The 23,914-nt window shown below is 52.7% G+C and overlaps 1 protein-coding gene across 12 annotated transcripts in view; it reads left to right on the plus strand.

Annotated features, from left to right (window-relative positions):
* Positions 1 to 16,877, plus strand: part of TMCC1 (transmembrane and coiled-coil domain family 1) — a 127,071-nt gene extending 110,194 nt beyond the window's left edge. For 11 of the 12 annotated variants that reach the window (XM_064156088.1, XM_064156085.1, XM_064156089.1 and 8 more), the window contains 3 exons: positions 2,811 to 3,745; positions 9,845 to 9,980; positions 12,834 to 16,877. In XM_064156088.1, coding sequence (XP_064012158.1) covers positions 2,811 to 3,745; positions 9,845 to 9,980; positions 12,834 to 13,148 — 1,386 coding nt within the window. In that variant the 3' untranslated portion in view covers positions 13,149 to 16,877. Of the gene's footprint in view, positions 1 to 1,928; positions 2,126 to 2,810; positions 3,746 to 9,844; positions 9,981 to 12,833 lie in introns of those variants that run through there. The other variant, XM_064156096.1, reaches the window with a different exon arrangement.
* The last annotated feature ends 7,037 nt before the right edge of the window (positions 16,878 to 23,914 follow it).

Raw genomic sequence — 23,914 nt, forward strand, 5'->3', positions numbered from 1 at the left:
ATAACCTGGGGGGATAGGCTGGTGTCACCTGTCTTAAAAAGGGTGGAAAGTTTCTAGTTCCCTTCCCTCACAAAACTTGTGTACAAGAGCTTACAATTAATGTAATTAATAGTAGTTATCCACACATACATTAATTAGACCCAACTGGGAGTAAATAATTTGATAGAAACTCTATTGCAAGGTAAATTCCCATTCGTTTTGTGACACCACATGTGCACATTGCAGCTGCCAGTAAATCCGTGCTGTGGCAGAGCTGACAGCCCAGTGTGGTCAGCACTGGCGTGGGACGCTGCTCAGTGCTGCTGTGGCATCTGTCTCTGTGCAGTACAAAGTATTTATTTATTCATGGAGGAAAGAGTTATTCCAAATTACTCTCTAGAAAGTTTGCATTGGGTTTGTGGATCTTTCCTTTTTTCATCTGCCATTAATACCAAAATTCCCTTCCTGTGGAGCATGTGCAGAGATTGCACAGGGCTGCCAGGGCTCCTTGTGAGCAGCCAGCTTGTTCTGTAAGGCACTTGAGAGGAGAACTCAGGTTGTATCAGCATGCCGAAGGGAAGGGTCTGCACTGTGCAGCATTATCGATGGTGGTGGTTGGCAAAGCAGCAAACATTGCTGTGTGCTGCTGCACATAGACCTAGCCTGTGCTAAGCTGCTGAGCAGTTCCACCACAGGGAGCTGGTTGATGCTCTCTAGGTCAGGCATGCCCAGTGCACACAGGATCTTTGCTTCATTCTAGACCGTACAAAGAAATCAGATCAGTGACAGGAAAATCTTAAGTTGGGTTCTGAAGCAGCACAAATGCAGCAAGACCCCTCAGAATTCCTCTGTCTCTAGATCTCAGAGACAGGTATGTGCTCTGTACTTGGCCAATGTCATGCATGTTGCTGGTCCCATGGATCAGGGTGAACTCCCAGCACTTGTTTTCCATTCCAGAGAGGCAGAGTTTCAATAACTAAACCTTCTCAGGAGAGCGGGTGACATTTCTGCAGTCACTACAGACTGAAAGCTGATACTGTTGTTCTAGCAACTAACAGAACTCCTCGAGCTGAGTTTTGCATACGTTGGATTGATGTGATGGCAATCAGAGCACCTCAGCTTAAAGGTGCTGGGAAGGTCCATGCTGGCCCTGCTGGGCACTGGCCAGAGTTCTGCAGCACAGGGCATGCTGCCAGGTCTGTTCCATCAAACAGAAAAGGTTGACAGCAGGGAGGGATAAAGCTTGCTCTGGTAGCACCTTGTTTTGTAAAGTGCGCGGTCACAGGGCAGACGTGGAAGTTGTTTGCGTTTGGGGAGAAACTGTGAGTTAGCTGGTCGTGGTTGTCTCAGTAAAACAGTCGGGGCTGCTGCCCATGGTTAAATCAAGCTGCTGGGTGCAGGGAGGAAAGCCAGCTTCTATCGAGACTGTTTGCTAGATGTGTGGGGTACAAATCGCACTCTCTTCACCCAGCGTCTTACCGGGCTGCTGACTGCCTCTGCAGAGGCCAGGGCACCCTCGGGGGCTGAGAGGTTTCCAATCAAGCGAGGGGTTTCGGCCCTGGAAATCAGGTGTCAGTTGTAGACGTTACCATTGAGAATGCGGCCAGACCTCGGTCATCGCAGCGGCTGTTGGTGGTGTGAGGAGAGGTGTGGCATGACCGGGCAGTGTGCGCGGGGACTGTCATGGACGGAGCCTTGGGAAGCGAGAGGGCACAGATGAGGAACTCCCCGTCCTGCAGCAGCCGCTGCCCGCAGGGCCCCGGCGGCTACGGGACAGACGCTTCTCATTCGCTTCGCTGCCGGGGCCTGACTGCACCGGGCCCTGTCTCCCCGCAGCATGCCGCTCCCCTGTCCAAAGCCCCCTTCAGGCGCCAGGAGCTCCCGGCTGCCTGCGGTTACTCGCTCTCGGACGCGCTCCGCGGTTGCCCAGCCGGGCCGGCGGAGGCTGTTCCGGGCGCGATTGTCCGGCGCGGGGCCCCGGAAGTCCTCCCTCCCGGCGCGGGGCGCCCTGCGCGGGCGCGGGGCCGCTCTGTCCGGGGCGGGCCCAGGTGGGGCGCGGCGGCGCGGGCGTTACCGGAGCCATGCGGGCGGCCGGCCGGCCGGAGCCATGCACGGGGAGCGGGCGCTGCTGCCCGGCCGGGTCAAGGTACCGCGGGACGGGCAGGGGTGCATCAGCCCGGGGCTGAGCGACGTTTGGTTCCGCAGCGGCTCGGCCCCGGACGGCGGGAGGAGCTGGGCGAGCAGCCGGGCCACGTCCGGGCCAGCAGACGTGTGTCTGGGTACCCGCGCGGTCCGGCTGCGTTGCAGCAGCCTGTAACTGATCTTTGCTGGACGCGGGACTGGCCCTTCCGCAGTTCGCTGCCGCTCTGCCTGCTCGCAGGGCGCAATGCCGGCGGTCCCGCAAGGCGGACTGTGAGCGCTCGGAGGACGCTTGCTTCGCTCTGGAGTGCGTCCCTGATTCTCGGGTTTCTTGTTTGCTTTTCTACAGACAGCGCTGGGAGTAGCTTGGGTTTGCAGTGTGCTTGATCCGCGGCCCATGCTCTTTCACTGTCACCGTCTGTGTCTTCACTTGCTAGCTGAGAGAGCTGCTGGGCTTATACGAACCTCCAGAGAGCTCAGCCTGCCAAGCTTGAGTGCCTTGTCTTGCTTTGTACCAGAGTTTTTGGTTATTGGAGGCTGTGAAGGTGGTGTCAGTATGAGAGGTTTGCTTTCTTCTCAGCTTTTACTAGATGTGTGTAAAGCAGAATTACATCCTCTGGTCAAGTTGTCTGGCACCAATAAGAGAAAGTTGCCTATTACTGAAGCTTACACTTGTCTCTCTCCTTGCTTAGATTGAGCGATTGGAAGTCAGCAGCCTAGCACAGACGTCCAGTGCAGTGGCCTCGAGTACTGATGGCAGCATCAATGCAGACTCTGTTGATGGGACCCCAGATCCTCAGCGTACAAAAGTGGCTATCACACACCTGCAGCAGAAGATCCTGAAGCTGACCGAGCAGATCAAGATCGAGCAAACAGCCCGTGATGATAATGTGGCAGAATACCTGAAACTGGCTAACAATGCAGACAAGCAGCAAACTGCCCGTATAAAGCAAGTGTTTGAGAAGAAGAATCAAAAGTCAGCCCAGACCATCTTGCAGCTGCAGAAGAAGCTAGAACATTACCATCGGAAGCTGCGAGAGATTGAACAGAATGGGATCCCTCGGCAGACAAAGGATGTCTTCAGGGACATGCATCAGGGCTTGAAAGACGTTGGAGCAAAAGTCACTGGCTTTAGCGAGGGAGTAGTAGACAGTGTGAAAGGTGGGCTGTCCAGTTTCTCCCAAGCCACACATTCAGCAGCAGGAGCTGTGGTTTCCAAACCCCGGGAGATTGCCTCCCTCATAAGGAACAAGTTTGGGAGTGCAGACAACATTGCTAATCTGAAAGACTCCTTAGAAGAAGGCCAGGAAGATGGGGCAGGAGGCAAGGCTCTAGGTGTTATTCAGAACTTTCAGTCAAGCCCAAAATATGGCAGTGAAGAGGATTGCTCCAGTGCCACGTCGGGCTCAGTGGGAGCCAACAGCACAACAGGGGGCCCTGTGGGAGCTTCCAGCTCCAAAGCAAACACTCTGGATATGCAGAGCTCAGGGTTTGATGCAATACTGCATGAAATTCAAGAAATCCGAGAGACACAGGCGAGGCTGGAAGAGTCATTTGAGGACCTGAAGGTTCGCTACCAGAGGGATTACTCTCTGATTATGCAGACCCTGCAGGAGGAGCGGTACAGGTGGGTACTGTTGTGCTGGTCTGGATACTGAGTGTTGTGAATGGCAGGGCACCAGATTCTTGGGTAGTGCTACTCAGTGGGCTCCTCCCAGTTCTGGGAAGCTGGGAAATTCTGAGTCTTCTCAGGATTTCACCCTCCCAGCTTTGTCTTCTGTAAATACTGTTATCATGCTGCTCACCTCCTTTTCCGTTCAAGGAAGAAACAGCGAGGAAAGAGGTTATTCTGTAGTGTTCTCAAGATAAAAAGTCAAAGATGTTTAGAAAGGTATCTCAAAAGCCCCAGGAGTATGTTAACTCAGTTACTATTGTCCAGGCAGTGCTTTGCCCTGAAAAAGTCCTGCAAAATTTTGGGTCACGGCAACAGACAGGACATGTGGACAGTATCTTGACCCCAACTCCTCCAGCACTCAGATCCATATCTACTAGAGACAGCAATACTAAGCTTCCTTAAGGCTCTCCAAAAAGACAAGATCCTGCCTGTTTGCCAGAACTGGGCTATCATCTTCCTTTCTCCATGCAGCCTCACAGTGAGGGTTCAATGAAATTAAGTTAAATTAAATGTTATAGTGAAGTGTTGAGGGAATGCCTTTCCTTCCCCTTCCATGCTGTGGGTGGGAGAGAGCTCGCAGCAGGCTGCCCTTTTTGCTGTGCAGTAGAAGGTCTTTGTGTCCTCTCCCGGTTGGGCACTTGTCCCTAGGCCCTGGAGGGAAGAGCTCTAACCCTAACCCTAACCCTAACCATTCGCAACACTGCAGCCTACATCAACAGGATTCTTAATCTGGGTTTTTTTTACCTTTTGTGTAACGAACGTGAGAGCTGCAACTTCTCGTTCTGGTGACCATGGCAGGCTTTTGTAACGAGCTCGCTTTGGGCCAAGCTGCACAGCGCAACCCGTGAGGCTCAGTAGACCTACAGGGTGTGGCGACAGGCTCTGTGATGTGCCTTGTGCCTCCTGTTGCGTTGGTTTGCACAGCGTGACATGAAGCTGCCCTAGAGCCCCTTAGATGTGCTGGTGCCAGATGATTGGGAGAACATCTGAAAAGGCTCAGACTGCTGGATCCCACAGAGACAGGCAGCTCTGTGTGTGCTGTGCAGAACTGGGGCAGCTAAAGCCAGACCAGCACCACTTTCTAATCTTGCTCTGCAGCAATCGATGGTCTGGTGCCCAGCACAGCAGCTTTGGTTCCTGGCGCCTCATTGTCATGGAATCATATCACGAAATGATGTGGAGTCTGATCTGCCCAGCAGAGAGAGGTCCTGTTGTCCTTTGCTGTGTAGGTTGTTGTTTCACACATACAGCAGCAGCCATTTCTGGTGGAAGCTGTGTGTGAGCACACTACAGCTGAAGGAGCCACCTGGCAGTACAGTAGAAGACTCTGGGGACCCATGTATGTTGTCAGCTGAAGTGGCTGCATATTCCCTGAAAGTCTTGAGCCAGGTTCACATAAAGTCCTCAGGGTAGTGCAGTGTGATGTCATATCTGCTGTGGGCCCTCAGCCTTGAATGAGAGCTCCTCTGAAGTGAGCCCAGAGCCTGACCACTAACCAAGGCAACCTGGAGTGAAAAGCTTCTGGGAAAATCTGTGTTTGACTTAGAAATGCAGAAAAAGATAGTGCTTTGGAGCTGCTGTCTGGGGTGGTGGTACACATTTGTTAAAGGTGTGACCAGTTAAACCACTGTGTCTGCCCTTGGCTGTGCAGGCTCTCAGAAGTAAGTAGGCAACTGCAGGATCCACAGGGATCTCCCAGGTTAATCACAGTGAGATTAACACTTTACTGTGCAGACCCTGATTCTCGTCTGATAGCTTCTGTGTTCTAAAGCAGCACAAAGATAAAAGCCGACGTCCCTCTGGGAAGTGGAAGGTTGTGTAGTGTGTCCACAGGCAGAGAGGATGATGTGCATCAGTAGAGAGGGCTAATCCTTGTTCCTCCATTGGAAACCCATCTCTTTTCAGAAAACAGTGAAGAGATGGGAATGGAGGTTGTGGTTTGAAGCTGAAGTTTCAAATCAATTGTAACTAGCTTTAAAAGCTGTAAATAACTGCTCCTGGAAGCTTTCAGAAACAAGCACTGAATTCAGTTACAGCTTGGAAAACAAGTCTTCTGGAGAGGCTTTGCTTGTAGGTTAGCACTGGTGCTGGGAAGCTGGAACAAGGCAGGAGATGTGCCCCCTTGCCCCCCCTCCACTCCTCATCCATTTCCTCTTTCGCAGCTGCTCTGTGGTTTGCAGGTTCTGGGCTGCTTTCCCCTTGCGTGTTCCTGCAGTTTGTGTTTCTCAGCTGTGGTTTACCTCTCAAGTTTTCTGTGACCTCCTCCTCCCTCTCCTGGCTTCCAGACCTTGTCTGACAGTCTGTGTAGCTGCTGCTTTGGGAGCTGGCTGTGAGGCAGGACCTGCTGGTGCAGTTGCTCCAGTTCCCCACCGTGATGCTGCCGTGTGCCCAGCTGACCTGGCCGGGTGGCACCTCTGTGGGGCTGTGCCGTGCCACCCTGCCCGCCTGCCAGCAGCACATGCCAGCAGCAGCTCCTGCAGGGCAGAGTCACGGAGGAAGGAAGGTTCCGGCGGCACCTTGGCCCCGCCGTGGCTGCAGCGCAGGCGCTGGGCAGCCTTCTGCTTATCTCACCGGGGGGAAGGTCGCGGTTGTTTACTGATGGGAGCAGGCACTCTCTGTGCTGCCGAGACTGAAGTAAATCTCCTGCTGAGTATTTCCACCTCCCGTGTCCCTGTAGGAACCTGTTTGTGCACGGTGACGCCATGAGCTCACAGATGTGGAGTGTGGCCAGCCCCGGGGTTTCTGATCCAGCCAGCATCCTGGGAAAGGGCCCTTAGGCCTCCATGCTCCCACCAGGAGAAATCTGCCAGATGGAGTGCTGGGCACTGCTGCTCTCAGTGATCTGTTTTTTGCTGTAGTCTCAGCTGCTGGACTTCAGTCTGCTCTCATGGCTTATTTTAAAATAGATCAAACAGGATAAATCTTTTGAGTACAGGATGGTGGAAGAGGCCTTTCCAGAGTATGGCTGGGCAGCAGAGGCAGCGTGTAGGGCCAGGTGACTGCTGGCCTGGCCAGGAAAGCACTGAAACCTCCCCACACAGGGGAGGGTGGGAGCTGGAAGCTCAGCATGATGTGGTGCTGGGAGCAGCTCCTGCTCCCTCAGGAGCCAGCTGTGCCTCTGGCGTGTGGGCCAGTCAGCGGACCTGGGGTGTACTGCAAGCAGGTACTGCTTTGGGCTGCTGCTCTGTGTGCTCAGAGCACAGCAAGTGTGTTTGGATGACAAATAAAGAACAGATGAAATCTTGTATGTCATAGCCGTTAAAAAGAGGCCACCCTGAGAGGTGCTGAAAGGTAGATGTTAAACTCTGCTCACAGTGTGCTGTGAAGATCTTCTAGCATCAGCCTGGTCAGAGTTTCTTTACTCAGCAGAGCACCCACCCAGTGCAGGTAAAGTGGCTTCTTCATCATGTCGCTCCTCACACATGCACTGTCAGGCCTCAGTTTTGCACCTGTTAAAGGAGAAGTTTCATATTTTACTTAGTGAAAAAATAATTCTGGACTCCAATGAGGAATTTTCCATACCTGAAATCCAGTGAGGTTTGATCAATTGAGGCCCTGCTACCTTCACAGACAAGTTCCATGTCTGCTGCATAGACAGAGCCTGCACTCACCCTCTCACCTGTCAGGGGAATGCATGAGCATCACAGCCCTCCGGACATGGATCCTGTCTCTTTTATTTCTGCGGTACCGCGGAGCTAACTGTGAGCCTTCCTTCCTAAGGCAAACCCTGGCTTCAGGCCCTGAAAAATCACATGAACCCCCCCCTCAGCTTTTCAGAGTTGAACACCAGGAGAAAACAGCAGGAAAGAAAACATTTTTTCTGATTTGCAGATAATGGGACAAGGAGCGAAAGGAGATGACTGGAGGAAGGGTAATTTCAAAAACAGGTCTGGGTAGGTTGTGGGGTTTGTTGGTTGGCTTTAGGTTCTAACCCAATTCCAGACGTTGCCTAACAGTCAACTTTCCAAAGGCACAACTGGCTCTGGGTGCAACCTGCAAAGGCTGAGGAACAAGGCAGCAGCCCTGCACTAGGGCAGGGGGAAGAGAGCCAACCCTTCTGCTAATCATGTGCTTAAACTCTCAGCTGTACAAATTTGCAGTTTCCTTATGTTTCCTGTAGATTGGAGTAGTTCTGGAGTTACTAAAATGCAATTGTTCCTCCTTGGAGAACAGGATTTAGGCTGCCTGGCAACAGCCAATTTCTGCTTGGTGTTTACGTGGGAAGAGGTTAAAAGACATGGTCATGGCATTTCCAGAAGTACTCAAGTCCCTTTTTGTGTAACAAACCCACTGCAGACTTTTGTACGATAGTCACAAACTGAATGTTTCAAGTAATTGATGCTGCCTGTGGGACCCGGGGTGGGTTTCCTCGTAGTTCTGGGTTGTTGGCCACTTGGGTTCTTTAAGCTAGGTGGGAACAAATGGCAGTGCTAATTATCTAGGCTTCTTCGTTAGCCAGGCTTCAGAGGGCTATTCCCTTGCTTGCAGCTGGGCCCCCTTTGGAAACTCTTTCTCTCGTGTCCTGCCTCAGCAGCACAGCTCTGGTGCCGCTGTGCTGGGCCAAGCCATACCGGCCAATGGCCAGCTTCAGTCTCAGCGCTGCTCGACCATGTGTGCTTTCTTGCTGGAAACTGTCGTACTGGGGCTGACTCCTTAAAGCAGTGTTGTGCTGGGAAGGGAAGGGAAAGTCCTCTCTAGACTTGTGAATTCAACCCCCCCCCAAGAATATTTTTAAAGACTAGCTTCTGCCTGTTGAGATTTAGCTTGTGAAGCACCAAGCAACTCTTGGAAAATAGCAGAAACAGGACTTGTGTCCTAGTTTCAGAACTTGTAATTTAATGATTTTTTTTCTAGATAAATATTGTGTATTCATTTTATGTGTCTGTGTGTGTGTTCATTAAATACAGGTGGACTCAGAATGGAACTGAAATTAAACCAAGGAATTAATCTTTGTGTTGAGTTCCTCCAAAGTGTCTCACTTACCAGCACCAAGGGTCAGACGATACAGTCAGTGTGGTCAGCTTCCTCCACGCTGTTGCCATGAGCAGTCAGTACAACCAGAGCAGAAACACTTCACAACAGCTGTGCCCATCCCTTAGCTACCATCAGAGCTGTTATTTGTGATTTACCCAGAGTCAGAAGCAAGCAGGGAACATGGTGGAAGAGGCTGGCTTCTACTCCTGACCCTTGGGCTCTGCCCTCTGTGTGTATTTATCTTTTGGAAGTAGTAAGCATACTTCTCTGATTTTAAATGGTATTGAAGCATGAGCTGCTTGTAAATTTGGACTCAGAATTCCAAAGCCAAGGTGCTAGGTGCAGATGCAAAGTATCCCTGGTGTGTTTTGGAAGTGCTCAGCCTCGTGGGGCTGGCACTGGGATCAGCGTGAGGCTCCCTTGCTCAGGCACAACCCATGTCTCAGAGCCGCTGTAACTCCGCATTTTTGGGCAGCCCTCCTCCTCAGGGCTGTTCCCTGTCCATGCACCAGAAGCAAACTGAAGAACAAGCCTGCAGGTTAGCGATTCATGTGTCCTCCTTATGAATAATGGAATCTTTGCTAGGTAAGTTGCATCACTCATGTGAGATAAAAGAAGTCAGAGCTGTCCATGTGACCTCAGATGTAGAGATCAGACAGGACCAGCCTGCTCTCTGAGACACTGGTCACTCTTCAGTGCTGTGCCATTTTTGTGCCCATTACTCGTCCCAGTTTAGATGAAAATGCTGAGGAGCTTATGGTATTGGAAGGGAACTGTTCGGTTTGCACCAGAGCTTGGAGAATAGCACTTTCTGTAATAATTCTGTCCTTGATTTCTTGCATGACTTGGCAGTGGCCCTGTAAACACCCTGGGACAGAGTCAGGGTTGGCGTTACCTTACCTGCTGGAGGAATTTCCCTCAATCCCACTGAGAGGGCCCTGCCTTCTGTTATGTGTCTTTGTAGTGACCGGGGCAGCCCTGCTGGTTTGCAGTAGTCTGGTGTTGGGTGTCTCTTACTGGCGCCATTTTGCTGCCCTTCACTCATTAAAGCTGCTGGACCATGTCTGTCATTGTTAGATGTGAGAGACTCGAGGAGCAGCTGAATGACCTGACTGAGCTCCACCAGAATGAGATCCTCAATTTGAAACAGGAGCTGGCCAGCATGGAGGAGAAGATTGCCTACCAGTCCTACGAGCGAGCCCGGGACATCCAGGTGGGTGGCAGAGCCAAGGCGGCTCTCAAGCCTTGCCTTGCTGGGTTTCAGAGCACTTCTGTGGGCTGGTAATTGGGCAGAGTGCTCCAAGCTTGGTTGCCAAAATACATATTGATGAGTTCTGAAAAGGTCTTCATTCCATCTCTGACCCTTAGATGTGTCTCCAAGGAATTCCTGCAAAGCAGGACCATGTCCCAGCAGGCAGATTCATCAGCAGAGGGGCTGCTGCCTGCACCAGAGCAGAGTTCTTCAGGAAGCTATAGCTGAGTGGGAGTCTGTGTCCTCTTGTATGCAGGGTTCTATGGGGAGCTAGAAGCCACTGAGCTGTGACCTGAACTCTCCTTTTGCAGCAGTAAGTGGGCCTGGGGTGTGTCTGTGTCACTAACTTTAGAGCAGTGGTCCCCAGTGGTTATATGTGTCCACTGCGCCAAGCCAGGAAACCATTCGTCCTGTTGGGTTTGCCCATATAAGGAGCTGTTCTGAGAAGAGAAGTTTCTTTTGCTGTGTAGAGGACTAAAGCTGTAGAAACAGAGTTTATGAAGTTGGAAGGCCTTCCACAGAGCCAAAGACCTGGGAAACGATCTGAGCAGCCATTGAGCCTTCTGAAGAAAGGCCCTTTCAGGGAGGAGTATGAGGTCCATTCTAAACACTTGTGCTGGCTGTAGCAGACATCTCAGTTCTGGTTACTGACAGCAGATATTTGTCGTGTAAGCAGAGAACTGCAGGTCAGAGTTCCCCCTCTTTCCTCCCTGAGATGCTTCAGCCAGATGATCTCCTCTGGAGATGGAGCAGGCTGTGCTTTTGGCGCACTCACAGATACAAGTGTGTCGGTGGGAAGGCGGCCAGAGTCACAATGCTGTACCAGCGTGGTTAAAGCCGTGCTCCCTTTATTGCAGTGACACAGCGTCTTTTATGCCACACTTAGAAGAGGCGTATGTAGCTAGCTTAGTTAAGATTGGTGCATGTGGAAGGCTACATGTGAGGCACAGATAGGTTAAGGCTTAAAGAAAACAAGCCTCTGGCAGCCAGCAGATCTGCCCCCTTGCAGCTGGATGTGGGGGTTTGTTTCATCGCCTTAGTTCCTGCCTCCAAGATGGGCTCAAGGACACTCCTCGCAGCACAGGTTGCTCATGGACAAGTCATGTCCTCTGTCAGCAAGAAATCCATCCACACAAGTGCAAGTCCAGTGGGGTATATGTCCTTCCAGAGCACATCTGTGTAGAGGAGCCTGAGCAGTCTTGCCCTGTACTTTCAGGGACCATAACTGCAGAGAAGTGCCTTGTGTTTTCACTGACCACCACAGCCATGATGCAGTGACAGAGAAACGGAACAGGTGACAGTGACCTTTAAGTGAAGGTTGAAATAGATCAGTGTCTGTGGACAGTGGTGCCATGTCCCCCAGCAGAGCAAAACAGGAGGTGTCCTGCTGGGCAGTATTACCATGCTCAGGTTTTGTTCCTCTCTCTAGTTTAACAGGGCAGGAAGAAGTGAGGCTAAAAACTTCCAAGTGAAGTTGGGGTTTCTCAGTACCTTTTTTTTTAACCTCCATTTTGCAATGCAGCACTTTTAGTGTAAACTTGCAAATTAGGACAGAGTTCCTCAGCAGTGCTTCTGAAAAGCTAGTTCAGAGCATGGGCTGATGCTGCAGAGGAACAGAGTCGTGGTTCCCTTTTCGGTGACCAGTCCAACAGAGATCGCTCCTTTCTGCAGGCTTCCAGGTGGTAGCCCGAGCTGACCGCAGTGTGCAGGACAGGCAACTCTGAGGGAGAGATTAATGGAAAAACTCTATCTCCAGGAGCAGAAATGTCTCATTGCATTGACTGCTTTAAAACCTCTCACTTCTTCTTAGCCTACCCACTGCACATTGCCAGTGTCGTGCTGTGAGTTGGATTGGTCTGCCCAAGGTTGCACATGGTGAAAAGGATTGCACCCAGGTCAGCGGTGCTGTAGAGATGTTTTGTGTCAGGTGGTCTTCTCCTTTCACAGACTTTTGCTTTACCTCTTAGAATCAGAGAATCAACCAGGTTGGAAGAGACCTCCAAGCCCTATCCAGTCATCTATACCATGGCACTAAATGCCTCATCCAGTCTTTTCTTGAACACCTCTTGCTAGAGGCAGTTTCATAAGTCTCGAGCTTCTTACCCTTCTTGCAGTGTCACCTGGAGCTGTGCCAGCACCACAGCTTGCTGCAGTCTCCTCCTGGGATGTTGGCTATGCACTCCTAGCCTTGATGGTACTCAAACCTTTTTCTGAGCTCACTCAGCCAGCAGAAGGCAGATGAACCCTGTGGGTTAGTTGGCTTAGTTTTCTGCCAGGCTGACCAGAGAATGGAGTGAGCTCAGGAGAAGGGTGGGAAAAGCACAGCACAAGCCACTGCAGGGAAAGTGATGGAAATGGGGGAGAGGAGAAAGTCCTGCATGGACACAGCACCCTTGTCCCCTTAGTCATCTCCTGAAACCCAGGCTGGAGCAACCAGCTCTGGGTATTCCTCCTGTTCTGGACAAAGGCTGAGGGCTTGGCAGCATCCTTCTCCTGCAGGGTCTGGTGGCAGGATCTGAGGTGGCCATTGCACCAGCTGCAGGGACGGGCAGCTGACAGTGCACAGTGGCACTGGTGGGTGTGTTGAAGCAAAGCCTGCTGTCATCTCTCTGTCCAGCCTCCCTGGTGTGACTGACGTGAAGTGGTGAAGTGGCATGGCTTCCTCTGCAGCAGGATGTGTCATGGCCTGCATAGAGGGGTGTAAGGAGGATGACTCTGCTCTGGCCTGCTTGGTAGGGTAGGAGCCGTGGACTGTCCCCCTCTGTGGGGGGCTGGTGGGTTGCTGGTGATCCAGCAGTGCGTTCTTGCTGACAGGAAGCCCTGGAGGCCTGCCAGACCCGTATCTCCAAGATGGAGCTGCAGCAGCAGCAGCAGCAGGTGGTGCAGCTGGAGGGGCTGGAGAATGCCACAGCCAGGAACCTGCTGGGGAAGTTCATCAACATCCTGCTGGCTGTCATGGCCGTCCTCCTGGTCTTCGTCTCCACTGTGGCCAACTGCGTGGTGCCGCTGATGAAGACTCGCAACAGGACGTTCAGCACTTTATTTCTGGTGGTTTTCATTGCCTTTCTGTGGAAGCACTGGGATGCCCTCACTAGCTACTTGGAACGCTTCTTGTCCCCCCCCAGATGATGGTGGCAGGAGCTGGCCGAGTGAGCCTGGGCAGGCGGAGGCGGGAGCGTGCCAGAGTGGATCTGTTTACATTAGAACAACGACTTCTCTGCCAGATGCATTGCAATAGCGTTTTTTTAGATTTTCTTGGAGAACTCTTTTTGGTGAGAATCCTGGATAATTTTTATGTAGCATGGTTCTCTTTGGATGCAAATCTTAAGATACTTTAAGGTGTACAGAAGAAACAAACAGAAGAGATGGAGAGCACTCCGCGAGGCAGTTCCAATGGCGCTCAGCCTCCGGCGATGGTACCGCAGCAGCCCTGCAACACTAAACTCGTACTGTGAAGTCTGCTCACATTCCATGGCCAGCTGCATGTGCTCAGAGTGGTCTCTTCCCTTACCAAGAGCCAAGCAGCAGCGTGTGGATCTCTTGTCCAGCTCCGCATCCATGTTGGCCGCTGGTGCTGGCCCGGATGGCAGCGACACTGCACCGCTGGCCAGCTTTGCCCAGCAGCTGCATGGGGGCCTCCTGCCATCCACAGTAACTGCACAGCTGTGCTACAGTATTTTGGAGGAGGAGTCCTCGAAACACTTCTCTCCAGGCAGAAGCCCTTGGTCGCACTTTTAAGGTTTTTTTAATATATGTATATTCACAGATTAAAAAAATCCAAACAGCATACTTGAAGAGTGTAATACTCCAACTCTCAGTGCTTCCTTATGTTTCTAATAGGATTTTTTATTATAATAATAATAATAATTATTATTGGGGTTTTTTTGAAAGGGGTTGGGAGGGTCACTGTTTTTTTTTTCCTTCCTTTTTTTTCCTCCCTTTTAAATAAAGAAGTGATGTTTTTAAATGAAGAAATGCGCGTGAATAATTGTGAGCCGTCTTGTCCTGAACCAGTTCTGAGGAGGGCAGAGAGAAGTTTCTAGTGCCAGCCTGTCTGGAGCACAGCACTGATCATACAATGTGATCTGTCCTCCAGGCCATGCAGATGCAGCATCATGGGAACCATCTGTCTTCTCCACATGTTCTTGTTGTGCAGGCCACTTCTCTCTTCTCCAGATGTGAAGGAGAGTGTGTTTCTAGTTCTCATTTGCACCTCATCTCTCATTCCTGGCCTCAGGATAAGAACAAGGAATTTCTCTTCATCCCTTCCTAGGGGGGGAAAAAGTTATTTTCAGGAAAGAGACACTGAATCAAGAGTCCACTTAGAAGAAAGGTTGTCTCAGAAATTGTCTCTCTGATTAAATTTTTAAGTAATCCCCTAAAAAGTGAAACCAAAGTTTCCCTGCTGTCAGGCTCTGGTAAGATCGTTTGTGTGTCTGTGCCAGGGTCCTTGTATGCTGTCCTGTGTGGTGTGCCATAGAGTGCATCCTCTTCTTCAGCCCTGGGGCAGGTACCTGGTGCCTTTTAGAAGCTCTGAAGGAAGTGTCAGCTTCACACCTGGCTCTGAAGTCCTGGCAGCACGCTGTTGTGACCTGTTGGTGCTGACAGGCTTTGTGCCCAACAACTCTGCATTCACTCTGCTGGTTTTTAACTGGTGGCCCTTTCCCTAACAAAGCCAAGACTCAAGTCACTTCTCCATGAAATCCAAAAAGTCTCCAGGATTCTCTTTCAAAGCTATTTATGGTGTTGCTTAGATCTTTCTGTTTTCCTTCCTCCCAGGTTTAAGTTTCCTCTAGGAACCAAGTGACCTAAAGCAGCTGAAGTCACAGCCATGGGGTGTGTACATCATGTGTCTTGCACAGCATCCCAGGGCTTTGTGCTGTAGTGCAAGTTCTGGGTGCTGGGAGGTTCCCTCAAACAAGGGTGTCTGATTGCCAGCAGAGACAAGCCCTCTGCCATCCCACCGTCCTTCTTCCATTAAAGGTTCTGTCTGTCCTAATGCAGTCACAGCAAACTCAGGTATGCCCTGCCCAGGGACTCCAGCACGCCTGTCCTTGTCCCCACCTGCACTGATCTGCTCCTGTCCTACTTCAGATGCAAATTGCCAAAAGTGACAGTGCTTTCTGCAGGGCTGCAGGCAGAGCAAACACTACATCAACATTCCTCCCCCTAGACCCTTCTCCTGGCTCCAGTGAAGCTCTGCTGCTCAGCACCCTGCTCTGGCTACTTGGGCATTGGATGGGTCACGATGGCTTCCTCTTAGCAAGAAGCAGGTGTGAACAGCAGCGAGCTCTGATCTGGCACCTTACTCAAAAGCTTGGTTGCCTTTACTTCTGAGTCCTGGCCTTTGCAGCTCTGTGTTTCTCAGTTTTGATCCTGATAGAATTGCTCGTGGTAGGTTTTTGTGTGGTCATAGCAGGAAGGGGCTGGAAGTCGAATGGATCCGGACGCTTGGTGCCACTGGGCTGGTGTGTCTGCAGGAGTGTTTATCCGTCCTCTTCTTTAGATTTCGTTCCATGTCTCAAGTCTGTCTCTCTCATCTTCAGCAAATGCCATTTGCTCATTTGCCAAAAGGCACAGGCTCAGTAGAAATGTAGATCTCAAAAGCTGTTTGGTGCAGGCCACGTTCCTGTGGTTCTGGATGATGTCTGTCTGTCTCTGTCTGTCTCTTTCTTTCGACAGTTTCTTCCATTCCAGAAAGCTGTCTGCAGTAATGCTGTGTATGATGCTGCATCCACTCCTCATATCCTCACACGGCTGCCATGTGTTTTGCCTTTTACATTAGCAGGATGTTTTGGGCTTTTCCCCCCTCTTCACTTTGAAGGTCTGTGGTGGTTTCTGATAGCTTAACAATGATTGTTGTTGGAGATGTGATTCTAGCTTTAAAGCTCCCTTCCCTCGTGGCTGTGTTTCTGTCTCGGTGGAGCATTTCTGGATGACGTATAGAAGAGTTCCTGCCCTGTGTGTGTGTGTGTGTGCGAAGTCCTTCTATTAGCCTTCCTCATGGGTGCCAACTGTTTAGTGACCATCTCTGAACTCTAGAATGTTTTCCAAAACGTTTCCTATCAGAGTTGAAACGACTCTGGAGTTGCTTAGCTGTGTTTAGCACATATCAACTTGGCATGTGGAAAGGGAAAGCAAGAATGGGCTGTGTTAGTTCACAAAGCAGCAGCTCCCATTAAGGTTCTGAGGGTCAGGTGAAGTTCATCTGTTCCCCCCTACCGTGAGTTTTCTCACTGTAAAGAAGAAAGATAATGCAAAAAAATAAAACCACCATTCTGAGCTCCCCAAAGTTCTCTTTTCTCTCAGCCTCACTAGCTCAGTCTAATGGTACCACAGCATGCTCACAGCAATGCCTGCAGTGGTTTAGTCGGGTCCCGCGAGTTCTTTATGGGCTAATGTGAAATGCCAATTCCTGTCCCTGCTGCAGTGGGACGGACAAACACTGCCTCTCAGCTGTTCAGTTATGCATTTTTTAAAGTAAAAAGCAGCATTATAACAAAGGAAGTCAAGCAGTGAGGGGGGTCAGATTTGGGTAGTTTTGGCAGTTTCTAAGTGAATTCTGAATGTGGCTAAAGAGTAAACCCCTGTGTGTCTGTGTTGTGTATGCCAGGTGGTAGTCTTAGGAATTGACTTAGCTGTAAGTGTGTTTTAAAAGTGTAAAAATAAACATAAAAACTCACTTGCACGGGTTGAGAAGTACAGAAATGACACTTGTGAACGTAACACTGTAGTTTATAGATCGTAAGCTGCTAATTGTTGAGAGAGATTTACATTTGTCGTGTCTGGTGGTCACAGATTTGTCTGTGGCACTTTTACTGTATATAAAAAACTTCAAATAAAGACCTCAGCTATTAACAGCAGCCTGCTTTGGATGCTTACACCTGGGCAGGGGTGGTCGGGGGGGTGCGAAAACTATTCTGAGCCCTGACGGCTGAACAGTGGAGTGAGTTCTCTGTGGATCACATCATCAGGCTTTGTCCTACACCCAGCTGTGCACGACGAGGGCAAGTCGGCTGCGCTGTTTGCTCTCTGTGGGCAGGAGAGGCGGAAGAGCACCACTTCTGCCTTCCTCATCTGTGCCCTTCCAGTCCGCCAGAGCCTAGGACAGCCTCTCTGCAGGGCCTCTACAGGCATCTCACCCACCATGGTGCTTCTCTGCCCCCCCCTGCTGTAAGTCTCGGTTTGGAGGTGAGGGCAGTTAGCTGAGGTGACTCAGCTGGAGCTGTGCTTTCCACCTCTGAGCAGGTCTGTGGCCTGGGCTGCTCCAGGTCAGAAGGGCTGGGGGCTGGCTCCTCCTGCTTTGGACTTTTTCCTTGCCAGAGTGGCCAGATCAGCTCTGTGCAGAGCTGGTGTGCAAAGCCAGGTATCGTTCCAGCCCCACTCGTATTTCTCATGTGGATCTTGCAGTGGAGCTGCTCCAGGCCCCAGCTCAGCTCTGCTGAAGAATTCAGCTGGCAGGGCAGTGTTCACTGGCTGCAATCCCACTGTCTCAGAGGAAGGGTGAGGCTTGTGTGCTGCTGCTTGGGCCACCCCAAGCACAAGGGCTTTATCTGCCATGTTTCGTAGAAGAATTTGTGCATTCTTTAGCATTTGCACAAGCTGGCAGTGAGCAGATTCCTCACTGGTGGGCAGAAAACACTCATCCCTCTGGGGTTTGGCCTCAGGAACACAGAACCAAGGAGGGAATGGCATCAGCTTCTTAGGGGGAAAGAGGCTGAGTCATTGGCTCTGTTTGCACTCGAAGGTGTGAGTGCTGTAAACCCAGCAAGAGACCAAACCCCAAATGCAGCTGTTTGCAGTGATTTTTCTCCCCGTGCTGTCCCCACAACCAGGGTGCAAATTCCAGCAGGTGATGGATGCAGCAAGAGCCTGGGGCTGCCCTCATTGGAGCTGCCTGGCTCAAGACAGATGTGGTGCTGGCTGCAAAGTGCAATGTCTCCTTGTTGTTTGGGGTGGTCACTGATAGGTGCTAGTTGGACTCTGTGGGTGAAACATGGCTCAGGGCTGACAGCAGGGCCTGATGACCAAGGAGGGTGACGGCAGTGGCCTTCTACAATGTAAACAGCTTTAATGCCATAATTTAGAGGATAAGGAGCCATTACTCAGCTTTTTCGTTGGTCTGTGGGAAGTGGTTTGATGGCTCCACCCAGGTCCTGGGTGATAAACAGGGATGTGGCAAGGGTATGGCTATGCTGGGTTGCCACAGTGGAGAGGAAGAACTGGCTGAGCTTTCTCGCTGGAGCAGTCGGGTCAAGTCACAACACGCTGAGGTGTTGACAGTGGAAGTCTGGGCAGACAGGTGCCTACCACAAGACCTCTGTCTTCAAGTTGTTTCTTAACAATCACCAAATCCACTTTCTCCTGTAAAAGACAGCATTGCTTGGGGGTTCGTTTGCCTCAGTGAAGCCTCCCTCACTGAGCTCAGCAGAAGTGGGAAATGGGTTCTCTGCTGCCCAAGTTAGCATGAAACAGGACATCCCTGGGCACAGTAGCTCAGCTGAGTGGTTCCTTCCCTAGCCAGATTTCCCCTCAGAACAAGACTCTCCTCAGTGTGTGTTCTGCCTCAGTACCAGCCTCCTGCCAGCCCTGGCCCAAAGGCATAAAATAGGGAACAGCTACCGAGGAGGGAAGCAGGGGCGGAAGGTGTGGTGCATTTTCATTCTCCCTCTCCAGCACAGCTTTGCCTGTGCTCAGCTGACTGTGCAGTACCACAGAATGGAAGGGCTGTAGTCAAGGTCCGAAGTGGTTCAAAGTTCCTCCACACGAAAGTACTGAAGTCCTGCAGGGTTAACTATCAGATCTCTGCCACGACAGCCTTGAGGACATTCCTGTTTCTAGTTTCATTGTTTAAAGAAAACTTTAATGCCTAACACTGGCTGTGACACAGAGCAGGAGCCGTGGGCAGCACCCATTTGCTTTGACCCGTGAGCCTGTTTGGCCAGCACAGAGAAGCAGGTGAGTGTGACGCTGCGTTGCTCCATCTCAGCTCCTCCTCACTTCCAGCAAGTTCAGGTGTTGGCGTGGCAGGCACGTGCTGTTCCTGTTGATCCTTGGCTCAGCTGAGAACGAGTGGAGGGGGCTGCTGACACGGCGAGGGAAGTGTGGCTCATCCCTGTCTGAGGCACACCCTGGAGCTGAGGGGTGTTTTGGAAATTAACCTCCTGCTTGCGTGGGGAGGGATCCTGAGAAGAGGAATCATATGAGGAGCAGGTCACGTTTCAAAGGAGCACTTGATGGAAAACATCTTAAAGGTAATAACATCCTCTGAGCCTCCTGATTGCCGTCTCTGCATCCTGAGGCCGTTCTGATCCTCGGCACAGGCACAGAAGTGCTCTCCCAGACTGCACCAGAACTTGGGGTTTGTTTTTTCCAAAAACCTTTAGCTGGAAGAACTTTTGCTTATTTCAAATGAGGTCTGTTGGTCACAGGTGCGTTTCCCTGCTTTGGAAGCAGCTGAAGGTGAGGACCAGCCGGCACTCCCTGTCCGTACACCCCTTTCCCAGTTGGGAAACGCTGCTGAGTGCACTCAGAAGAGGCTGGACCGTGTGTGCAGCCCCGGTGCCCAGGACCCAGAGGCCAGGAGGGCAGGAGCCCGTCCAGGGGGCGTCTAGGATGAGCACCCCGGGCTAGGAGCTCAAGCAGAGTGGTGGCAGTAGGCGGCCCCCAGCGACACGCAGGCAAAACTGACCCGGGAGTTCCGGGCCCTCTGGCAGCTCCGGACTCTGTCGCCTCCTGGCGGCCATAGCTGGCATTGTGCGTCCCCTCGCCCGCGGTCTCTGGCGACACCTGACGGCCGCGCAGCGCCCTCAGCCCCCACTGGGTCCCGTCCCGCCGCTGGTAGCCGGCGCCGCGGGTGTCCGTGGGCTCTTCTGGGCCGGACCCTGAGGGTGTCTTGCTCCGCCGGACATGTGGTGCTTGAAGCGGGCGTGCAAGGAACGAGGGCCAAGCCCGGCGAGATGTGGGTGACCCGAGACAGGCACCGACTGTCGCCAGGCAGAGTGGCCTGAAGCTGGGAGCCTTTTGGGCAGCAGTGCTAAGTGCCAAAGGAGGGCAGGGACCCCCCACGAGACTTCTCGGTCCCACACTGGCTGCGCTTCTGACTGGCTGCACTTCTGCCGGCCGTTCCCGGGCACCCCGGCGGCCCACATCCAGATGACAGCGCTGAGTGGCTGCACAGAGAGTATGGGGACAGGCAGCAGGAGCAGCCCTTGGTGCTGGCACAGCCCAGCTCACCCCTGGTGCTGGCAAAACCACTGCAATCATACACAACCATCCTCTGGTCTGGCACCGCAGCACCGGGGAATGAAAGGTAACAAGACCTCGCCGGTGCTGCCATGGGATCCACACTGTCCCTGACCTACACAAATCTCATCTTCGTTGCTGGGCTGCAGGCAGCATCTGTGGCAGCACATGCACAACCCTGAGCTGTCCCTGTTGCTCAGCACCCCTCTCCCCCATGGATCAATGTCACCAAATCTGTAGCTCTGGTGTTACTGCTCCAATCGACTCTGTTGCTGGCCCAGGTGAGATGCAGCTGCTCCCTGCTCGAGCTCAGCACAGATCCTGGCCTGCCTTCAGCTCTGGTGCATGCATGGGAAGGGATCATGCGGCCATGGGCTGTGGCTCTGCAGTGCATCACTGCCCTGGCTCTTCAGGGAGATGTTCCAAGGCATAATTGCTTATGGCACATGCTGGTGGCTCTCAAACCAGGTTTTGTGTGAAGCTGGCTGCTTTGTTATGTTAAGCACAACTGGGTCTGTGATTACAGTAAAGATGAGTCACTTGTCTGAACTGAAGCTTTCCTCTCTTCTTCTCAAAGTGGGGCTGAAGATTACAAGAACACAGTAATGCTCTCCTCCCTGCTTGATGCACCACAGCTAGCGTGCCAGGCAGGCTCTGCTGGGCACGGGCCTGATCCCTGCCACTGCTTCTCTTGATCCTATTTGCAGCACACTTTGTGTTTGCTGGCAGTCCTGGCTCTGGAGGCTCCCCAGCAGCATAACTGCTGTCTGCTGCCTGGCCCAGCAGCCAAGAGCTTGCCAGGGACCCCCAGAGCCAAGCTCTGGTGGAGTTCTGTCCCCCCACAGCAGAGACCGCACACAAAGATGCCTTTTCTCTGATACAGGATAGGCTCCAATACAAAACCAACCAAACAAACCAACAACAACAAAAACCAGAAGGGGAGAAAATCATGAGATTTGGAGGTTCTCTGGGGACAGGACAGAGAGTGCAGAAACAACACCCACATTGATAAATTCCCATTTCCTGACGCCAGCCAGGGAAGGAGAGACCTCGGCACAGTGCTGCAGGGCAACAGGGTTGGAGGCGTCCAGGGCAGTGGTCCACAGAGCATGCGGGCACAGCAAAGTGCAAGCAGGGTGGGCAGCGACGAGGTGCCTAGGGCAAGGTGTGCCTGCAGAGGTTCAGCCTGAGGCTGTCTCCCCTGTCAGCCCGACGCCCATCTTCCCAGGCAACACCTTCCGCCAAGTGCTAATGGTGTGGTTAATTACTGGGAGCAGGGTGTGGAGACAGCCAGCATGGGGAGGGTTCATCAAGGACTGCCCACGATGTGAGCAGCAGTGAGCCGGTAAAGGCAGGGTGCTGGATGAGAAATGTCTACACTCTACTGCTAAAATCCTTCCACTTCTCCCCATCAGGGAAGAGGAGACTGGAGCCTCCCTGTCCCGGCCACTGCTGTGGTTTGCTCTGGCACAGCCGCAGCAGCCGCTCACGGTCCCTCCCCAGGGCTTCGCTAGCTCATGAGTGCGCCAGGGTGTCCCGTCTGACCCTGCTGCGGGGCTTTGCGGGAACGGCCTCTCGGCCTGGTGCCTGGGGAGCTGTGAGCAGAAGCGAGCCCGGTCTGGGTGGCTGTGGGACGGTGGCTGGCACGGCTGGCTCTGCGGGTGCCGTGCCGGTGAAGCTGCTCCCGCCGCGGGCGTGGCCGGCTGCGGAGCGCTGAGACGCGCGGCTGCGGCGGCTGCTCCTCTGCGCCGGCTGACAACACAGAGCCTGTGAAGGGCAGAGGTGCCCGGCCTCGGTGCCTGGTACAGAAACAGGGGCAGCACACGAGATAACCGGCCCCTGCTAGGCTAACTCACACAGCTGCGGCAGGGGAAGGGCTGATAATGGCGGCAAGAGGGGAGATTGCTCCTGGCCGGGTTACAAAAGGGCTTTTATTTCATGGTGCTCAGTCCTCTTCCTCTGCATTCCTGCTCTGTGGTGTCTGTCACCCAGAGGCAGCAGCAGGCACTAGGTCCTGCATCCCAGCCACCTGCTTTGACACTGACCAGGGTGGTGGACCTGTGAAGGTCCTGCTGGGTGTGCTACCCAGATCAGAAAGCTTTGCACTGAGGTTTTGCCTTGCCAAGGCACCTGCCCTCAGTGACAGCAGGAACAGGATGAAGGGAGGTCTGTCCAGCATGTCCGTGCAGAGCCAGAGGCCAGCAGCCCTACTGAGGCCTGCTGGCCACCAGCAGCTCCTGGACTCCAGCAGCTCCTGGACTCCATCAGCTGGGAGTTGGAACACACGGCTCTTGCTCTGAGTGCCTCCCCTGGTGACAGCAGCCTCAAGGCACAGACTGAGGGCCAGGGAAGTCACACTGGCTGGCTTACCTACTGGCTGCAGCACTGGCAGCCCTGCCAGGCAAGCCCCAGTTTGCTCCCCAAGGCCAGAGGTCTGGTGCGGGAACTGACAGGGGCCCTGACAGGGGCCTCACACCATTGGTGTCGGCTTTGGGCATGGAGTGGGGGCAGAGGAGAGCCTGGTCTGGTGTTTTCTTCTTACTACACTTCCCATTTCCACTGCTTGTGGCCATTCCTGCACTTGGAAGCCAGAGCGCAGCTTTTAAAGGTGCCGTTTTCGCTTCTCCCTCAGCACGCCTCAGCTCTGACTCACTTCCTTTCCCACCACCACTCATCCTTAGCAAATCCTGAAGGAGGTCCTTCTGCAAGCTCCTGTCCAGGGGGCCGGCAGAGCAGCTACTGGTGAGCTTTGCCTGTTCCCTTCAGCACAGGCAGCTTCAGTAGCTGGCTGGATCACAGACACAGGCCAAGGCTCAGGACATACCTGTGCTCCCCTAAGCCCTTTCCCCACTCTGAGGCTGCTTGGCAGGAGCAAGCCAGCACTCATCAGCGCTCCTGTTGATTCGTTTCCTTCTGCCACTGGCTTTGAGCTCCTGAGCTCTCCCAGGATGTTTGATTTGGTTTTTGCCTGGAGCAGCTGGAAACTCTGAGCACTTCAGAGAGCAGGCAGCTGTCACAATGCAGAGGCAATCCAGCCCTGCCCCTTCAAAGCAGGAGGACCTCAGGAGGGATGAAGTTTTTCACCAAGGAAGCTTGAACAGATGCTGGAAGCTCTGGCTAAGGATGCATTGATTGATCTTAATTAATTTAAATTAGATTAATAAAAAATAAATACATGCCTTAACTAATCTCTGCCAAGAAGCCTGGTGGGGCAGCTCCCCTCCAGCCAGGCAAAGGGAGGCGGGCTGACATCCTCAAGGTCACTGATGGCATGGGTGGCAGGTCTGGGGACAAGACTCTTGAGCCCTCTGGGCTGCTGGCAAAAGCTTGGCTGGCTTCTGCATAAGCACGAATGGGGCATGGGTGCTGAGGGGTCTCCAAGTGTGCCCACTGCTGGGCACTGCTGCTTCTCCTAGGTGGGCACAGGCTACCCCATGTCAGTGCTCAGAGCCTCTGGTGTGGCCACAAGCAGGGTCCTTGCTCCCCTGGGGAGTCACACTGTTCTCCAGATGCTGCCCAAAGCCTCTCTGGGAGGTTTTGCAGGCCCTGCCAGCCCCTAGTGTCCCTGCTGTGCCCCGTGAGCCATGGCCAGAGGCAGAGCCCATTTTTAGTCACACTCAGAAAAGAACATAATCCCGTGAAGCCTGGGT

This window comes from Pogoniulus pusillus, chromosome 16 (assembly GCF_015220805.1).
Source record: "Pogoniulus pusillus isolate bPogPus1 chromosome 16, bPogPus1.pri, whole genome shotgun sequence".
NCBI classification, from domain to species: Eukaryota; Metazoa; Chordata; class Aves; order Piciformes; family Lybiidae; genus Pogoniulus; species Pogoniulus pusillus.